Below are 18,236 nucleotides of genomic sequence, written 5' to 3'. Positions count from 1 at the left end.
GGCCAGAAGAAGGCCCTGCTCTCATGTCCAGTCTGGGGCCTCCGTGTGGGCCCACCTGTCCCCAGGGTCCCCCTGGGCATTCCCGAGTGACTCATCCACAGCACATGAGGGTCACTTGGGAAGGCCCCAGGGCCTTCTCCCCTAGCCCGTGGGACCTGCCCTGGAACAAGCTGGGCTCTGCTGGGTCCCTGCCCCCTGGGGAATGGGTGCACCCGCTACCGAGCTGCCTCCCCAGGGATGCTGATCCTGGCCTTGGGAGGGGGAAGAGGGGGGAGGAGGAGGCCAAGAGACCCTCCAGGCCCCGCGGATCTTCCTGAAACCCAGCAGCCAGAGCTGGGCCTCGGTTCAGCTTCCGGAAGGAAGACACAGGAGGGGTGATCCCAAAGTGGGGGTCAGGGTGCCCAAGGGAAGTTGTGAATATTCAAATCGACTGATCCCGGGCCAGCCGAGAAGGGCGCCCAGTGGAGTTCTTAAGGCTCAAAGTTTAGCACCTGGAGGGAGGACGAGGGAGACTCTCCCCAGACGCCCTCTCGGGATTCCCCTAAAATGGCTCCAAGACGCGACTGCCTGGCCCGCCGGGAGGACCCCATCCCCCGCCCCTGCCCCCCACAAGGTGGAAACTTAAAAACTCAGAACAGGCAACTGTCAGCTGGGGGATGGGAGACCGGCCGGCGCGGGGGACTGATGCGTAACGGCAGGAGCAGGGTCCCGGGGGACAATCCAGAGTCCAGGGCAGGCCCGGGGTACCGCGTAAACCCGCGCGCGCGCCGACCCGGCCCTGGGTGGCGCACTCCCACCCGCAGCCGCATCGGCCCCGGCCCGGCCGGGGACCCCCCGCGCGGCGCTCCCCGCGGTCTAGCCGAGCGCGCGCGCGCACACACACACGCACCACACACACGCATACCGGCCCGGGCCAGCCCCGCCGGGCGGCCGCGGGCCGTAGATGCGCTCGGGCAAAGCCCTCTCCCGTCGCCCCCCCTAGCGCCCCCATCCCCGACCCCGGTCCCGGGAGCCGCGGCACGGAAGACGCTCCACTCACCTGAGTTTCTCCATGTCTGCGGCAGAGGCCTGCGAGAAACCAAACGAGAGGGTCAGCAGGCAGGAGGCGTGCGCTCCGCGGCCGCGCCGGGCGGAGCTGGGCACCGCGGGCACAGGCGGGCGCGGCGGCGGGTCACCCCCGCGCGGCTCGGTTGTTGGAAAGTCCGGCCCGCGCGCCCCCAGCCCACACTCACTGGCCGCAGTCCCTGGGACTCAGTGGGTGCGCGGGGCCTCGGCCGAGTAACAGGTGAGCCCGCCCGGGCCGCCGCGCACCGAGTTACGCCCCCCGGGGAGAGGAAGGGGCTGGCCCGGGGACTCGGGACCGCGCTGACCGGGGCGATCCCAGTCTCGCCTGCCTGAAAAAGAGGGTACCCGGACTGGTTGCGTTAACTCTCCGGCGGCCGCGGTCCCCGCTGCACCCCCCCCCCCGCCCCACCCCGCCCGTTAACCCTTCCAGCCCCGCGCTCCCTCCCGGAGGAAGCCAAGCCCTGAATTGCAGAATCTCCGAGTGGGAGAATGTTCAAATCGGGCAATTGGGGGCCATATGGAAGTGCAGAACCTGACACGCACACGATCCGAGGGTGCTAGCAGTCGGGACCTCAGACTCCTCAATCAGGGACCCTGCTGCCCTCAGCTCCTGGGGTCCGGGCCTGGCTCGCCCCTCCGGGCCCAAGGGATTAACCCTTGCGCGCCCTGTTCGCCAGCGGGGCTCCCTGCCGGGCTTGCGCAGACCCGCCCGCGCGCGGCTTGGAGACCCTCCCCGCCCAGCCCGGCGCAGCCGGGAAGCCCCTCCGAGGGCCGGACGGGGGGCCCACCGGCTGCCGTTAACCCTGCGGGCGCCGGCGAACAACCCGGACCGCTAGCGGCCCGGGCGGGATCGCACTTCCTGCGCGAAGCGGGGGGCGCGGGGAGGGCTCTCCATCGCCCGGGAGAGGCCGCTCCCGGGGGCTTTTCCCCGTCCTTCCGTACCATGGCCGGCATTAAAGGGGGACGGGGGGCTGAGCCCAGGGACCACGCGACACACCTGGGAAGACTGATGGCTGCCCATCCCGGCCCCTCGCGCCAGGAGCCGCCGCCGCGTCCGCCGGGAGCGCGCTCCGCTCCGGTCGGGGCCCCACGCCGCCTCCCCACCGCCCCGCCGGGCGAGGGCGCAGCCCGGCAGCCAGCGCCGAGCTGGAAGGCCCGACCGGGGGCCCTCCGCCAGGCTCGGCCACCAATTCCCCGGGTGCTGGTCAGGCCCTCCCGAGGCTCCCCTGGCCTCAGTTTCCTCACCTGCGAGCTGGACTTGGGGGCAGGGGGAGCAAGACAAGGCGCTCTGCTGCCCTTCTGCATCGCGGGCTGCGGAGGGGCTGGGGTACGGGAAGGAATTCCAGAGGAAAGGATCCCCGAGGCGTCTGGACTGGCGGCCAGACACAATCCCCGACGCTCTAAAAGTTGTCGGAGACCACGAGCCCAGACCCCTCTATATACCCTCCTCCCCCAAGACAAAGAGCTGGCCGATTGGCCAGCATCTCCCCGACGCCCCCTATGTACCCAGGCCCACCTTTCCCAGGTTCCCATCACCGCGCTCAGCACACTAGATCCCAGCATACAGCAGGCGCTCAATAAACACGGATAATGCATGCTTGAATCCTACACCTCTCTGGCGTGTCTTTCCTGCCTCTTCCCTTCTGGCTGTGAGTTGCAGGCAGGAGCCCTGTCCCTTCACCAGGGCACCCCCAGCACCCAGCAGGCCCGGCCTCCACCCCGCCAACGCAGGGTGGGAGGAGCCCCGCGTTGCGAGGGTCAGCCCCAAGCCCCAAAGTCCAAGTGTTCCATCATCCACCCACGGTGTCTCGCTCATTCATTAGCTCTGGGCTTGGTTCTTGCGGTTCGGAGGCGGCAGCAAATGAGGCGAGCCCTGCCCTCAGGGGCTAATGGTTGAGAAATGAAACCGCGGCTCGCCTCCCGGGAGTGTCCACTCACAGCAGAACGGCAGAGATAATAAGGACACCACCGCCCAGCAGCCCTGCGTTCACCGCACTGTCCGGCTCTTCCTCAGGGAAGCAGTCACTCGCATTTTACGCATAAGGAGAGCGAAGCTCAGAGACAGAGCCCAGCCGGGCCTGGACCCCATTCCTCAGAGACCTTTCCCACCCAAAGCCTGGGGACACCCCTCAGATGTCTCCAGTTGCCTCAGTCACTCACAGTGAATGACCTGCCAGGGAGTTTGTCTAAAATTAATAAGAATGTATTAAAATTTAATTATAAAAATCTCACATTTATTATTTATATTGAATGTTTCAGCTCTTCTAAAAGGCCTGTCTGGGAATTTCTTCCCCAAGAAGGGACTCTAGGAGAGGCTGCTGAGTCGCCCTGGTGGCAGGGGGTGGGGTGGGAGGGAGGGAGGGGGGTGGGAGGGGCAAAAGGCTGACAGGGAATGGGAGGGGGGGTCCAGCCCCAGCACCTCAGCAGCCCCTGCCTTCACTCTGCTAATCCAGACCCTGAAGCCTGGCTCTGATCCTACCACGCAGTCTCCCCAGACCCAGTGCCTGTGTGGTCACCACCGCCCTCACCCTTAAAGGCCACTTCCTCCAGTCAGCCCTCCATGATGGAGGCCCAGCGGAGTAGTTGGGTTTGGCCTCCACACCAGTTCTGTACGCCCTGGGGCAGGGCCTGTGTCTTGCCCAGCTGTGTCCCGGGGCTAGCCCAGCACCTCACCCAGGGGGTGGGAGCTGTGCGTGAAGCTCTGGGTGTATGTGCGAAGAGCAGTCACAGCTGTGTGTGGCTGGCCCTGTGCGGAGGGGCTATGCCTTTGGCAATGGTCTTGGTATTGGGGCCAGAGAACCACGTTTGAGTCTTGACTCTGCAAATCATAATCACAAGATCTGGGGATATTCCTGACATGCCCCTCTTTTGGATGAGGAGACCTGGGCCGGAGCACGAAGTGGCTTGCCCTGAGTCGCCTGAGGTTAGCTGAGGCTGCCTGTTGGGCTGGGTGGAGGAGAATGGGTCTGCGAGGGTCTCAGACCAGAGGTGGTGCCTCCATTATGGGAGGGGGGCCGGGGCTGGTGGAGACCATGACTATGAGGGACCTTGAGATGTCTAAGGTCCCCAGTGTGAAATGATGGGGCAGGAAATACCCTCAAGGTCCCATCTGGCCCCTCCAGGGACCACAGGCAAGTGGGGTCCCAGTGCTCTCCTGATACAGGTAGGAACACAGGCTGGCACTCTGGGTGCCCTCAGAGGGAGAGTTCATCCCTGCCCTGGGCGCTGTCCCTCTGGTTCACCCCATACTCACAGCCCCACGCCTATTCCTGCGACACACCTGTGACATTGTCACTGTCTGTCCTAGACTCTCCTCTTGTCTCTTCTAGGTGGTCCAGCCCAGTGGCCATCTTTACTTCACACAAGCCTCACACAAGCCCCACTTGTTGGCTAAACCGGACCACACCATGCATCCCCGCCTCAGCCCACCTGCTACGTCTTCCTCCATGCCTTTGCTGGTGCTGGCCCCTGCCACCCCGAATGCTCGCCCTCCTTCACCCCGAGCCATATTCTGAGCTCCCTGCCGACCACCACAGCCCCACCACCTCCCTCCTTTCCCTATTCCCTGAGAGACTCTGAGCTTCCCGAGGGCCAGAGACAGGCCCCTCCACCCTTAGTTGCCTGCTGTACAGCCAGCGCAGCCTTTGGCCCTGTTAAGGAAATCAATCCTGTTTAATCCCCATCGTGACTTGCGAGGCGGGTCTTACAACCCCCATTTTACAGATGCAAAAACAGAGGCTCCAAGAGGCAAACCCCTGCAGGTTGGGTGCAGAAGCGTGGAGGGCTGGGGCCAGCTTCCCGAGCTGCCATCCTCCCGGTGGCACCTGGGCACGTGACTGATGCACACAGTAGGTGCTCCCAAGGGCAATGGAGGGAGGCGACTCTGCGTCACAAGTCAAGCCTCAACGAGGGGTCGGTAAATACTGACTGGGCCCGGCCTAACCCTCTGACCACACCCCCACCACCTGCCCTTCACTTGGCACACATTGGCCACACTGGCCACTTTGCTGGTCCCAAGCTCACCCAGCTCACTCCTGCCTCAGGGCCTTTGCACTTCCTTCCCTCTGCCTGGATCTTTCCTTCTCTGACTACCCACCTAAAGTAGCTCCTCTCTCCCACCAAATGATTTCTCAGCATGCCCTGTCCCTTTGGACGCATCCTCCGTGTCCGTTTGCCTGCCCCCGCCCCTGCACCTGCACTACAAGAGACACCCCCGAGAGCAGGGCCCCTCTGCTTCAGCCACGGTGTCTCCATCACTAGGGCCTGTTGCAGCGGCCTCTGATGAGCAGTTGGTGACGCCTGAATGAATGCGATCGCTCTTAATCCCCAGCCAGTGGCATCTGCTCTCCACCTCGAGCAGCCTCTGGTCTGCTCTCACGGTCCCTGTCACTCACCCGTCGTCCCATACCCTCCCCCAAGCCCACCCCCACGTTGGAGGCACCTGAGCCCGCTTGGTACCCAGCACACACACACCTGCACAGAGCCCTGCCCAGGGAACCCCTCTGCTGATGGGGGTCCGTCCCACACTGGCCCCCACGAGCAGATGTGTGAACCCTCTACGGGACCATCTGGCCCGGGTGTGTTGCTGCCCTTTCCCACCCAAATCTTGTGATGCCTGGAAACTGTCGCGAGAAGGAAAGCGGGTCCAGGTCAGGGAGGGGTCTGCTGGGTGCTGAGGCCTCCCCTCTGCCTCCGACTCACCCTGTGACCCTGGGCGAGTCCCTGCCCTCCCTCAGGGCCTGTGATGGGTCCCCTGGGCCCTCCTTAGATCTACTCTGAGCTCCAGCTTCCTTGGTTTCTTCCTGACCCTGTTCCCTCACCCTCTTCTCAAGGGGAGGAAACGAGCCGAAGAGTACAGAGGGCAGAGATGGGGGGGGACCAAATCCCAGATGTGGCCCAGGCAGCGGCCACCCACCTCCCACTGACGGAGACTTGGGCTTCCTATGCAGCTACGTGAACTCGGGCAAAACCCTCAACCTCTCCGAGCTCAATCCCTCATCTAGGGAGGATGGAAAATCTTCAAAGGACGTTGTGAGTGACACGGTGGCCACGCATGCGTATGGGCCTGTCTTGGGGATAGGGCTGGTGAAGGGCTGCAGCCACTCCCGAGCCAGACTTCAGACATCATCACTCAGGGTGGACCCTCTTCTCAGAGGTTTACATCACTCCTTGCCTTCTTGCATTCATTCAACAAACATGTGCCCTGTTCTAGGGGACTCAGCAGTGAACAGACTAAACTAGAGGACCTTCTCTGCTCTCACGGTGCTGAGATTCCCACAGCGGGGAGGCAGATTAGCCGGGACATCCGTGCAGTGCCCGTCCTGCCCTGAGTTCAGGAAGCGTCCGGTCACCAGTGGCGAGCAGAGGTTGAGTTGGGGGCCCCTCGGGCTGCTGTGCGGAGGACGCACTGAGGGGTGAGGGCAGGGCCCGAGGAGTCCAGCTGCAGGCACCTATACAAATCCAGTGGGGACCAGGGTGGAGGCGGGAGAGGCACTCAGATGCCCTGACAGACTAGAGAAGGGGGTGGAAGGGAGAATCGCCAAAGATGAGGCCATGGGTTTTGGCCTGAGCAGCTTGAAGGGGGCTGGGGAGAAGCTCTCGGGATTCGGGTCCAGACATCCCAGTGGGGATACGGACAAGAGGGTGGGGACTTGGGTTTGGAGTTCAGAGGAGGGTCCAGGAGATGTGAATCTGGGAGTGGCCAGCATGGAGACAGCAATTAGGCTCGGAAACTGGATGAGGTCGCCAAGGGAGTGAGCGTAGATGGGGAAGAGGAGGGGCTCTGCCAGGCGAGGGTTCAGAGAGGGGGCGGGGCCAGCCCAGGGCACCGAGGAGGGGCAGGCGGGGAGGTAGGAGGGGAGTGTCATGGGTGAGAAGCCAGCCTCGGGTCCCTCAGCATCCCCCGCAGGGCTCGCTGCACTGGGCACCCAGTGGGTCATCCCGCTACCTTAGTCAGAATACCAAAGCGAGCACAGGTGGACGGGAAAGGGGCGAGCGCTGGCCCAAGGTCACTCAGCAAGTTGGGGCCTTGAACCTGTACCTTGGCTTGGGGCTGTCCCCAGATGGGGCCAAGAATGTCCTTCCCCTGGGGATTCTGGAGTACCTCGCTGCGGGCTGAGAGGTGCCCCGTCCCATCCCCCCGGCCGGGCCCCAAGCTTCTCTGCGTGGCCTGGGCAGGGCCTCGGCTTCCCAGCCGTGCGCCGGTACAGACGGCCTAGGCCCGCGGCAGCAAACTGGCCCGCTGAGCTAAATCGGGCCCGCCGGCATGTTGTATTTGGCCTGCGAGAGGGTTTTAATTTTTTTTTTTTAAACGTTTGAGCCAACATTTAAAAATTGGGAGAGTTTACATTTTAAAATCCGTATTTTTGGCTTCTACTGAAATTTTGGAAGATCTGGCAACTCCGGCCCACATTCCCACATGGCAACAGTTGGGGAGCAGGGAAGCAGCTGCCCCCTCCAGAAGCACCTTGGGGGTCCCCCACCGGGGAGAGGCGCTATCACACCTTACGCCGGCCCTACAGACGGGGAGCCTGAGGCCCAGAGGGCGGAGGGGGCTCGCTCCTAAGGTCTCACGTGGGAAAGCCCCTCAGGCCGGATCCGAACGCAGCCCTGGGGAGTCCCAGGCCTGGCGCCTGGGGTCTTGTCACAACATCACTAAGGCCACTTCAGAGCCGCCAGCCCGCCTCTCCTCCCTTGACCCCGGCCTGTGCCTTCTGCTCTCTTCTGCCCGTTTTGCTCTCAGGAAACGCCTGGCTTGAGTCACTCACACTGTAGTACGAGTGAGCCTGGTACCAGGTCTGTGACAGTGACGGCTGCAGGTCCCGGAGACCTTCCACAGTGGCTTCTTGTTTGCTGGACAGTGAAGGGGCGGACCAGAGTCCCCCACGACCGTGCCGCCAGGCGGGGCAGAGGCCTTCCCCCACCCTTGCCTGCTCTGCCACTTCCTCCCTGAAGGGGCTGACGGCGCGGCTCCAGGCACTGTCCTCCGGAAAGGGCTTTCAGACTGCTGCCTGGAAGCCCGGGGTCTCCCTACCTTCCCGGAGCCCCACCTTCACCCTGGGAACTGTTCCGAGGACACAAGCCTGTCCAGGCTAGGTAGAGGGGCCGTCGTCATCACCTTCACGGCCACCATCGTCCCAGGGACGGGATTCCTGTCGTGCGCCAGGCACCTCCACTGGCCACACACACGAAGACACTGGGGGATGCGGCTTGTCCGGGTTCCCTGAGCCGGGGCACAGCCCAGCCAGGACCCTGCCGGGCCCTGCTCGCTGAGCCTCAGTTCCTGGTCTGAGAAATGGGCCAGATCCTAGTATCTCTCTCACTGGCCTGTTTGGAGTATTCGACGCGAGGCTGGAGCTGACCACATATGACGCTGGGCTGGGCTGGGCTGGGCTGGGGGCTGAGGCCCACCTCCCGCTTCAAGGAGCCAACACCAGCTCCTTGGGAAGGACATTCTGGCCGGGACCCAGGACAGAGCCCTGCCCCCCAGCACCTGCTGCAGGACCCCGACAGGTCCCCGAGGCCCTGTGCTGCCTTCAGACAGAATCTTCCAGAGGCCTGAGCATCACGGGGCTCCCCCGGACCCAGTGGTCCCTGGAGTGAGGTCTGCATGGTGTGCAGAGCCTAGAGCGGAGGGTGGGGAGGTCCCGGATGGCCAGGCCCGCGTGGAGGAGGCCGGGGACGCGATCCTTACTGGGTGCCTGCTGGATGCTTTCCCCGTGACAAGGCGAAAGAAAACTCGTGACCATGACCGCTTTTCCACGGCCGGGGAAACCGAGGCCCCGAGTGGGTGGGCAACCTGCCCAGGTCCTTGAGCTGGGTCCCCCTGAGCTGAGAACTCCCCGGCTGCACTTGGCCCAGCAGACCCCAGAGGAAGGGCTGGTGGTCTTCAAATACCCAGCGCTCCCCTCCAGCCACGCTGCTCCCTGGCTCTCCCTGGAGAAAGGCAGGTCAGGTCATTGGAGGCAAGTGACACGGAGAAGCGTAGGTGCAGAGGGGGAGGTGAGACGGCCTGTGTCCAGCCCCGGCTCCTCCCGTGACCTCCCCTCGCCTGTCGCCTCCCAGTGCGCAGTAGTTCCGCAGCACAAGGATGACACCGACCCGCTGGGGGTGCACAGGGATGGAGAGTTAGAACAACTCTGGTAAGCACTCGGCAAGCATCAGCTCTCTGCTACCGCCCAGGATTTTATTTTTAAAAGAACCCCTCCGTGCAGGGCGGCCATTCCGGGAGGGGCCGGGACGAGACCTCCACCACCTGGCCCTGCAGCCCCACCTCGAGCCTGTGGCCAGGACAAGGCCCTCAGCAGCCCATAAGGACCCGCCCTGGTCCCTGGGGACACAGGTGGTTTGGGAGACGAAGGCTAGCGGCGAGGTGGGGTGCCGTCATCCTGACACCCTGCACGACCGATCCCCCAGGACGGCCGAGCAGGTCTCACCGAATCCTTCTTCCCGTCTGTCTGAGGATGAAGTGTGTGTGTGTGGAGGGGGTGATGATGTGCTACTTAGATTCGAAGACCTCAGTCCAAGCCCAGACTCCCCAGGGGGCCCCGGGGCAACTCAGAGCCTCAGTTTTCCAACTCCATAAAATGGGCAGCTAGGAAGGACGTGGACCCACCCGTCTGCCTGACAGGACTGTGACATCCGACCTCACGTGGACGTGTCTGAGGTTCAAAACTTCAAAAGAATCATCATATAAAATCCCGCGGTGAAACACCAAGGTCTCTGCCACTGGGGGTGTGATATTATTGTTATCGTTGTTTACTCGTGCGTACTCCAGAAATAGCCTGCCTGCCCCAAAGCCAGGAATTTCATCCTAGAGCTGCATTCTTCGGGTGCTTAAGGTCTTTCCCGTGACAGTGATTATGAAAGGGGGGTGATGAGGGAACTCGGAGGGGGTCAGCCAGAACTTGTGAGGAAATGGCCCATCAAGGAGAAGGGGAGGGGCCCCAGCAGACCTCTGTCCAGCTGCCCCCTGGGGGATGGGCGGGGGCTGAGACTCACCGGGCTTGGAGGCCTCTGGGGGGAAGCAGCTGGGCCTCCATGCTTGCCGCCGCCCACGCGAGTCTCCGTGGCCCGGCCCGGCCCCCCTCTGCTTGCAGCCTCCGGGGCCACCTCCGAGGACAGCTGGGGGCTCAGGGCCAGGGTCTTCTCTGGGGCTGCAGATCCTGCGAGGGGCTCCCGGGCCAGGCCTGGGTCTTGCTCGCCTGGGGAGGGCTCCGGGCTGCGGCCTCTGGGGCCCCGGAAGGCCTCCAGGGTCCCGGGGTCCAGAACCCGCACGGCGACCTCATCCAGGAATCTGGAGAAGGGCAGCCTGGCCTCCTGTCGGCGGCTCAGCCGGGCGAGAGGGCCAGTGGCAGCCCTGCTGCCAGTGCCCAGGGGCTCCGGGATGGACAGCAGGCCAGGTGATGCCTTTGTCTCCTCCTGGCCAGGCTGTTTCAGCCAGCTGGGGTGAGATGGTGGGCCCTTGGGGTTCTGACCTGAGCTGGGGCTCAGTCTGCAGCTTTGAAGGTCCTCTCTGCAGACCTCCTTCCTGGGGGCTTCGGCCCTAGGCTCCACAAGGGAGCCGTGGCCATCCTGTCTGCGGCTGCCGGGGTCAGAGCCCCGTGCCTGGAAGCCGGCCCCTGAGAGCATCCTCCCTGGGCAGTCCAAGGCCAAGCCTCTCCAAGTACCTCACTGACACCCACTTCTCTCCTCCCACGTGGCTGGGACCCCTTTGCCCTCTGTGGGGGGCGGTGGCAGGGCCACCCGTCCCTCACTGGCCAGAGTGATCAGCTGAACGCCCGCCCCCATCGATCCAGAGAGCACGTGGCAGGGGGCCTCCCGCCCCCTAAATTGATTCTCAGTAAATAGGAGCTGGACTCCAGGGCTTAGAAAGTGCTAGAGAAGGGAAGGTCATGTCCTGGGCTCTTCATCTGCCTGAGGAGGCAGCCTGCACTGAATGACCACCTGCTGTGTGCCGGGGGGCGGGGGGGGAAGCCCTGGGCTGGGCCTCACACCCTGCACTCCCCACGTCTCCTCATCTCTGCCAGGTGTGGGGTTGGGTGCAAGGACATGGGTGAATCTGGGGCCTGAAGGAGGGGAAATTAGAACCGCAACCATCTGGCAGAATGGGAGGGTGTGGTGGAGACTGCTGGCTGCCCACTGTCCTCCCACTCTTCCTTAGTGAAGAACCCTCCTTTTATTCTGGGAGGCAAGATACCCAACTAAAAGACTGCATTTCCCAGGCTCCTCTGCAGCCGGGGGTAGCCAATGAGATATAAACAGAAATTACTGGGTGTGGCTGCTCCTTAAAAGGGATCAGAAAGCCTGGCTGTGCCCTCTTTGCTCCCACTCCCAAACCCTCCTGCTTCTTATCTAGAACATGGAAGTGATGGTTGGAGCTACTGCAGCTGTTTCGCACTGCGAGGCAAACTTGAGGCAGAAGCCATATATAAAGGCTGGAGGAACAGAAAGACAAAAAAGAACCTGGGTTCCTGATGACCACTGAGTCATCACACTAGCCCTGGACCACCTGCCTCTGGCACTGCCTTAACTTGACAGAAATAACCCCCTGTCTTATTTAAGCCATGGTTATTTCCAGTCCCTGTTACTAGCAGCTGTGTGCAATTCCTCACTGATACACAGGGGATAAGGTTAGGAACCATGGTTGACAGCGCTATGAGGCAAGAGCCTTTGGCACATGGGGGCCCAGGGTGCAGTTAGATGGGGAGTGGGGTGGGGAAGAATACCCCAGAGAAGGGCCAGAGCCCTTGCTCCTTTGCGTGAAGGGAGACACACAGATCCCTGGCATCTCAGGAAGCCAGGGGTCCACGCAGAACTCCTGGGATGCAGCTGCGTGAGTCAAAGGAAGGCTCGCTAGGGCGTGGCAGCCCCAGGCTCTTGGCCATGATCCCCAGCCCTGGCTTCTGGTGCTGCTTGGAGGATGGCCTAGGCGCTCTTTGGCACTGCCCGCTCACGGCTGTGTACCTGGGGCCTCTGCCCATCTGGCAGTGCCGAGGTGCCTCACATCAAGTGCTGGGGACCCTTCTTTTCTGAGCTCGGCTGGACACCTCTCTGGATGCCTCACAGCACCTGTGACTAAATGTCTGAAAAGCTTCATGAGCTCACCTGCCCAAGACAGGGGTGGAAGCTGCCTGGACCTGCCCTCTCCCTCTCCCTCTCCCCCTTTCCCCCACTGTACCCCTAGCCGTCAGGCCCTGACTATTCAGCCTTTCTCACGCCTGGCCACCTCCCTCCATCCTCAGCATCACCTTGCTGGTCCCAGGTGCCACCATGTTTCATCCGAACACCTATAATCACCCCTCCCTGGGGTCCCTGACCCCAGCTTGGTCCACCCCACAAACGAGCCAGTGTGAACTTTTAAAATCACAGACCAGATAACCAGACAACATCACACATTCATACGCCCGGCAAGGCCCCAGTGTCTTTTCTACCCTCCCCCACAGACCACTCCAGGAACTTCCGTCTAGTTCCTGGATGTGCCAAGCTCTCTCTGGCCTCAGGGCCTTTGCACTTGCTGTTCCCTCTCATCATCTAACTCCCAGCTAACTTTCAGGGCCCCAGTTCAATAGCCTGTCCCCTTCCTGGCCCCAGTTCAATAGCCTGTCCCCAGGCTATTGAACTGGGGCCCTGAAAGTACGTGATGCTAGCATGTACCCGTTCACACCTGATCTGATCAGGACTGTAGCCCCAGATCAGATCAGGTACCCCTGCAGCAGTCTCTTATAACCCCTGCTCTTCTTAACATGAACCCTACCTGTAATCGACATTGCAATTATTTGTTTATTATCTGTATCCCCCTAGAATGTAAGCTCTACTCTACCCCAGCTCCCCGCACAGGGCCAGGCACATAGGGGGCGCTCAACAAGTAGTTCTCGAATGAATGAGTAAGTGAAGGCACCCCAGGTCCGACTCTCTCTTCACAAGCATTCCCAGCCTGGTGTGGGCCTCCTCTGGGCTGGGCACTGGGCAGGAGAACGCGGGGAGTCAGGGGTCTCAGGCTCTTTGGAAGGCCACAGTGCTCCCAGCCACTGCTGCAGGCCCTGGAAGGCCACCCCTTTACGCATGGACACCCCCCTCGCCAGCAGCAGTCATCCAGCCCTGCTCCATTACTAGTGGGAACTGAACTTGAAGGCCGGCAGATCCAAGGTCAAATCTACCTCCAACACCCCAACTGCTCCTGGGCAAGTCACGTCCCCTCCTCATTGCCACGTGGGGACACAGCAGTACCCCGCCCCGGGCAGTGATGTAGTGAGAGTGCAGAGAGCGCGCTGGGTGTCTTCAGCACAGAGCCTGGCATCTCGTGGGACCTCAGAACCCATCAGCCCAGGGCTCTAAGTTGGCCATTCCCCTACTATGTGCGGTCACAGGAATGTGCTGGGGGCCCTGGCCAGCCGGTCCTCTGAGCCTCTCCCAGAGTTGCTGGCTGTATCAGACAAGTTCCTGTTGTCATAACAACCCCCTGGCTGTCCGCCGCCTGGGCCCGAGGCCCCGGAGGATGCTGTCGGCTGCCACGGCTCGCAGCCTGGGCGGGCTCACCTCTTAGCAGCCCGGGCTGCCTCTCCTGAAAGGGCTTCCGGCTCCCCTGCCTCTTGACTCATCTGCTCCAGCCCCGCTTCCTGAGCCCTACTGTGTGCCAAGCTCCACACCATCGCCCAGATCCTCACCCAGTCCTGTGAGGGGGGACAGCCGTGAACTGTCTTATGCTTAAAGGAGCAGCCTCTCACGGGGGCCAAGCGGCTTGTCTGAGGTCACGTGGCTTGGAGGCGCAGACCCAGGATGGGACCCCCCAGAGGTCAGGCACTCATGCCCTGTTTCACTCCTGGACCCCCTCAGTCCCTCCTCTACCACCCAGACCCACCCTGCTCCCAAGGATGGGAAGCTGGTGTCTGTGAGCTCCGAGGGAGGAGGGACCCAGCTCCTGGTTGCCTCCTGGGGCTGGAACAGGAAAACCCGGCCACAGGGCACTGGTGGGACCCTGCAGCGGGGGCTGGGGGGTGGGGAGGGCAGGCTGAGCATTCGCTAAGAGCTCCAAACATCACCTCACTTATTCTCACGGCAACCCCCCAAACTGGGCCGTGCTACCCTATTTCATGGAGGAGGACACGGGCTTCGGGGGCTGAATGGTAAACAGCCATGGCCTGCCACAGGCCAGGGACTGTAGCCAACACCCACAGAGCGCAGTCACCTTCCAAGCCTCCCTCAAGCCAGCGCAGAAGTTCCTATTACCATCCCCCTCTTTCATAGATGAGGACTTTCCGGGTCTGAGGATCTCACACTTTCATCACCCTGCCTCTGCTTCTGGCTATTTCTGTGCTGGCCTCAGAACCCTCGAGGGCGGCCACAGGCCCAGCATTCATGCTCTGTGCCGTCATTCCTGCACTCTGAATTTGGCCCCAGCCTTTGTTCCTCAGAAGGGGGGTGCACTTGAGCCATCCAGACCTTCCAGAAAGTCTCCCGGGACAAGGAGCTCCATGCAGGAGTCCCCGCTGGTCACCTGTCTTTACAGAAGGCTATACTGCGGCTTCATCGTTCCCTGAGCACGTCTTCCAGCATAACTGGAGAGGCCTCATGGCCCCCTGCCCTCTCCCCAGCTCTGCAGCCTCTCTGCTATGGGATCACGGAACGGGAGGGACGGGGGGTTACATGAAAAGAGGCTCCACCCATCCATCCCCGTAACCATTCATCCGCTAGCATGTACCCATTCACGCCTCAGGGCATCCTTCCGTGCCTGTACCCGCCATCCACCTCCCATTCACCCATGTATCCATCCTTGTCATTTGTATCTTGTATCCACACATCCATCTGTCCATCCACGGCTGCATACAGCCACTGACGTGTGTCTACTTGTGCACTGATCACCCTCAAGCACTTCTCCATCCACTCTTCCTGTATCCATCCATTCACCCATCCGTTCTTACATCCATCCCCTTATTGACATTATTCAAGTCCCCATCCATCCAACCCAGCATCCACGTGTTGCTGCAGTGGCAGCCTCCAGGCGCATGGCCTTTGGGGGCTGGAGCCACTGCTGCGTCCCCTTCCTGGCTGGGGGCGGGGGGACAGTGAAGGCCCCCGTCACTCTCCTAACACCTGCCACACTAGTCAAGGTCCATGTCTCCTGGCGGTAGACTGAGATCTTGAAAGGTGAGGTCTGTGTCAGAGTCACCTAAGTGGTCCCAATGAAAGGGGCAGAGGGGTACCTGGGGAGAGTGCGCTAGGGGGATGGAGAATCCCTTCATTTATTTGCTCACTCAGACATTCATTCCTGTAATGTTGAACCAACAGAGACAGCTCTGGTCAGCTCTTCCCGCCACCAGCTACCATCGAGGGCCTGCTCCCGGGCCACGGAAGCCACTCCTCTGACCGAGAGAGGTGTTGTGCCTCAGACAGTGAGCCCCAGAGGGGGCAGGGCCTTGCTCAAGGTCACACAGCAGAGGAGGAACTGGAACCCGCGACTCCAGACTCCTACCCAGGCCTCTCCTCCAGGCTAGTGACCTGCTCTGCGGCAGGAGGGGGAACCAGGAGGGGACCCTGGGGGGGATTCTAGGCCAACACAGTGAGCCTGGGGCCACCCTTGGATTCGTCTCCAGAGATCTTTACCTGCTATGGGGGAGGAGACACACACACACCCCGACCCATGGCCATGCCCTTGACCTCCACACTCCAGCTGGACTGACCCTCCTCTGATCCTCGCACGCCCCCCTCTCACCCCCAGGCCTTGACTCAGGCTGTGCTTCTCAGGCTCCTCCACCCCTCCCCTGTTCAACTCCTACTCACTCCTGGGCTTCACGAGCCTCCTGGGATTTGGGAAATTGTGAACTATCTCCAACCAAGCCCTGGATCCACGGACTGCCCTCCTCCCCTCTCATTCATTCATTCTTAACCATCCTTAAGTGCCTACAGGAGTAGGGGTGCTACTTCAGTGTTGCCGGGGAGACGATGCGTGAAGATGTTTATACCGGGCCTGGCACGTAGTAGGTGCTCAATAAGTGGCAGCTACCTGGGGCCAGACCCTGTACCCAAGGGTCTTTGAGAGAGGATGGGGTATCGATCACCTTCCAGACTGCTCTGACTCACTTCCGCTCCCTGACCCGGAAACGACCCACTCCCCACGCCCGGCGCATGGAAAGCCAGACCCACACCACTGAGGCTCTAGGCACCCCTAGCCCTGCCCACTCAGCATCCCAGGTGCGAACAGCTCCAGGTTCTGAGGATAAGAGGAACTCGGAGCGCAGGAATCTATAAATATGCGACAATAGCTCGGGAGGGTCCCTCTGCAGCAGCGCAGCCTCCCCTCGCCCGGCGCCAGCGCTCAGCAGCCGGGAAGAAGCCGCATCTGCCACTGTGCCTGCTTTTCTGTGCCGGCCTGATTATAGTGAGACTTGGGGAAATTAAGGGTTTTCGGGGACGCTGCCAGGGCCCAGGCTGCTGCCTTCCCGCCCTGTGCGTCACAGATGCCAGCGGAGCCGCCTCCATGGGCCACCTGCCCCAGCCGGCAGGGCCGCGCCCGGCATGGCTGGGACGGCACACCACAGTGTAGAAGGGGCTTTCTTCCACAGTCCTCCCTGGCCCTGGGAGTGCAGAGGGCTCTGCTGCAGGCAGCGGGCAGGGGAACTGGGGCCCAGTGAAGGGCAAGGACCTGTCCCCGGCCCCAAAGATCTAGGGCACTGGGGCCTCCATAGGAGCCAGGCCCATGGAGACCCTGTCCTGCTGGCCTGGGGCCCCAAGGCCTTGACCCCTGGTCAGCTTTCGGTCTGCACAGCCCAGGTCTGTGGCTGACCTTGGCCATCCAGGGCTCCTCCTTTGTAGGCACAGCTCATTCTGCCACCCCCGCTCACTCCTGGGTGCCTACTCTGCTCCCATCCTGCTGGTCCAGGAGGCTCCAGGATGTCGCCCACGCTGTTCCTGCCCCAAAGGAACCACACTGGGGATGGGGTGGGGCCCAGACAAGGAAGGAAACACCTCTAAACCAGGCAGGAAGCGGAAACGCTAGGGCAGCAATTCCCATCCAACAGGGCTGGGGTTCAGGGAGGGAGGAAGCTCCAGTGGAGCGGCCCTGGGCGAGCCCTCCCCTCCCTGAGCCTCAGCGGCTTCGCTTCTTACTGAGGAGAAGGGGAACACCTGCCCGGCAGGTGCCGAATGAGACCACCGAGGGGGTCTGGGGCCGGCGCAAGCCCACGCGCTGCAAACGCTCAGTGAACCAGCCCCTGGTCCAGCCTCCTTCCGGCTCCTCGACCTCTCCCAGGCGGTCGGCCTCACCGAGCCCTGACCCCGGGCAGGAGGGGGCCTGCCTGCACCGCGGCCACCCGCCGGGCACAGCGGAGGGTCCCAGATCCCTAGGCCCCGCCCTGCCCCCTCCCCCGTCCCACCCTCCCTTTCGCCGCAGGGACGCACGTGTTGGGGGGCGAAGACCCGGCAACTCGGGCCCAGGTGCTGAGGCCGGCCGCGTGGGGGGCAGGGCAGCGCGCTGAGGCCGAGTCCCCGCCCCGCCCCGCCCCGCGAGCGCGCCCCGCGAGTGCTCCCCGCGGCCGGGCAAGCGTTCCTGTTGGGGCCCCGGCGCACCGGCACCGGAGGGAGCGCCACGGGCGGGGGAGACGACGCTGGACCGTCGCCCCCCTAGCGGGAGGGGGCACGCGGGCCGCCTCCGGCGCCGCGCGGAGACCGCCCTGCCGCGTGGGTGGTGCCCGCCCCGCCTCCGCGCCCGTGCCCGCGCCCTGCCCTCCCGGCTCGCAGGTACTCACCGCCCGGCGGAGCCGGCCCGGCCGCCGGCCACCCGTCCACATGGCCCCGGGGCAGCCACGCCGCTCGCCGCCGCGCTCGGGTCCCGCCGCTGCCGCCGCCCCCGGCCCGCGCCCTCCCCGCCGAGGCCGAGCGCGCCCGGAGCCGGCGCGGCCGGGGCTCCCCCACCCCGCCCGGCTTCCCGCAGGGAGCGCCCGCCCCCCGCCCCCAGCCCGGCTCCTCGCCAGCCCCGGCCCCGCGCAGCCGCGGCTGATTCAGCGGCTCCCCCCGCAGCGCCCTGGTGGGGCGCACTCGGGGGCCGCGGGGCCGGACTGGGGGCGCGGGGCGCCACGTGCGCACGGGAACCGGGGAGGGAATGGCGGCGGGGCAGGGAATGAATGAACCTGCGTGAGCATGAATGGCAGAGCGCGTGAATGAATGAGTGCGGAGCG

At 63.1% G+C, this 18,236-nt stretch overlaps 1 protein-coding gene across 9 annotated transcripts in view; it reads right to left on the bottom strand.

Moving 5' to 3' along the window:
• BEGAIN (brain enriched guanylate kinase associated) overlaps window positions 1-17,849 on the bottom strand; it is a gene marked incomplete at both ends in the record, with an annotated part of 43,279 nt that extends 25,430 nt beyond the window's left edge. For 5 of the 9 annotated variants that reach the window (XM_082843046.1, XM_082843048.1, XM_082843049.1 and 2 more), the window contains 2 exons: window positions 1,040-1,068; window positions 2,063-2,086. In XM_082843046.1, the coding sequence (XP_082699172.1) occupies window positions 1,040-1,068; window positions 2,063-2,086 (53 nt within the window). Of the gene's footprint in view, window positions 1-1,039; window positions 1,069-2,062; window positions 2,087-2,310; window positions 2,371-17,807 lie in introns of those variants that run through there. The other 4 variants (XM_082843045.1, XM_082843047.1, XM_082843050.1 and 1 more) reach the window with 2 other exon arrangements.
• Between the last annotated feature and the right edge of the window lie 387 nt (window positions 17,850-18,236).

The sequence above is a fragment of the Leucopleurus acutus genome, assembly GCF_964270905.1.
Source record: "Leucopleurus acutus genome assembly, chromosome: 1".
In the NCBI taxonomy this organism is placed as follows: domain Eukaryota; kingdom Metazoa; phylum Chordata; class Mammalia; order Artiodactyla; family Delphinidae; genus Leucopleurus; species Leucopleurus acutus.
This window is presented reverse-complemented; position numbering and strand designations above follow the sequence as displayed.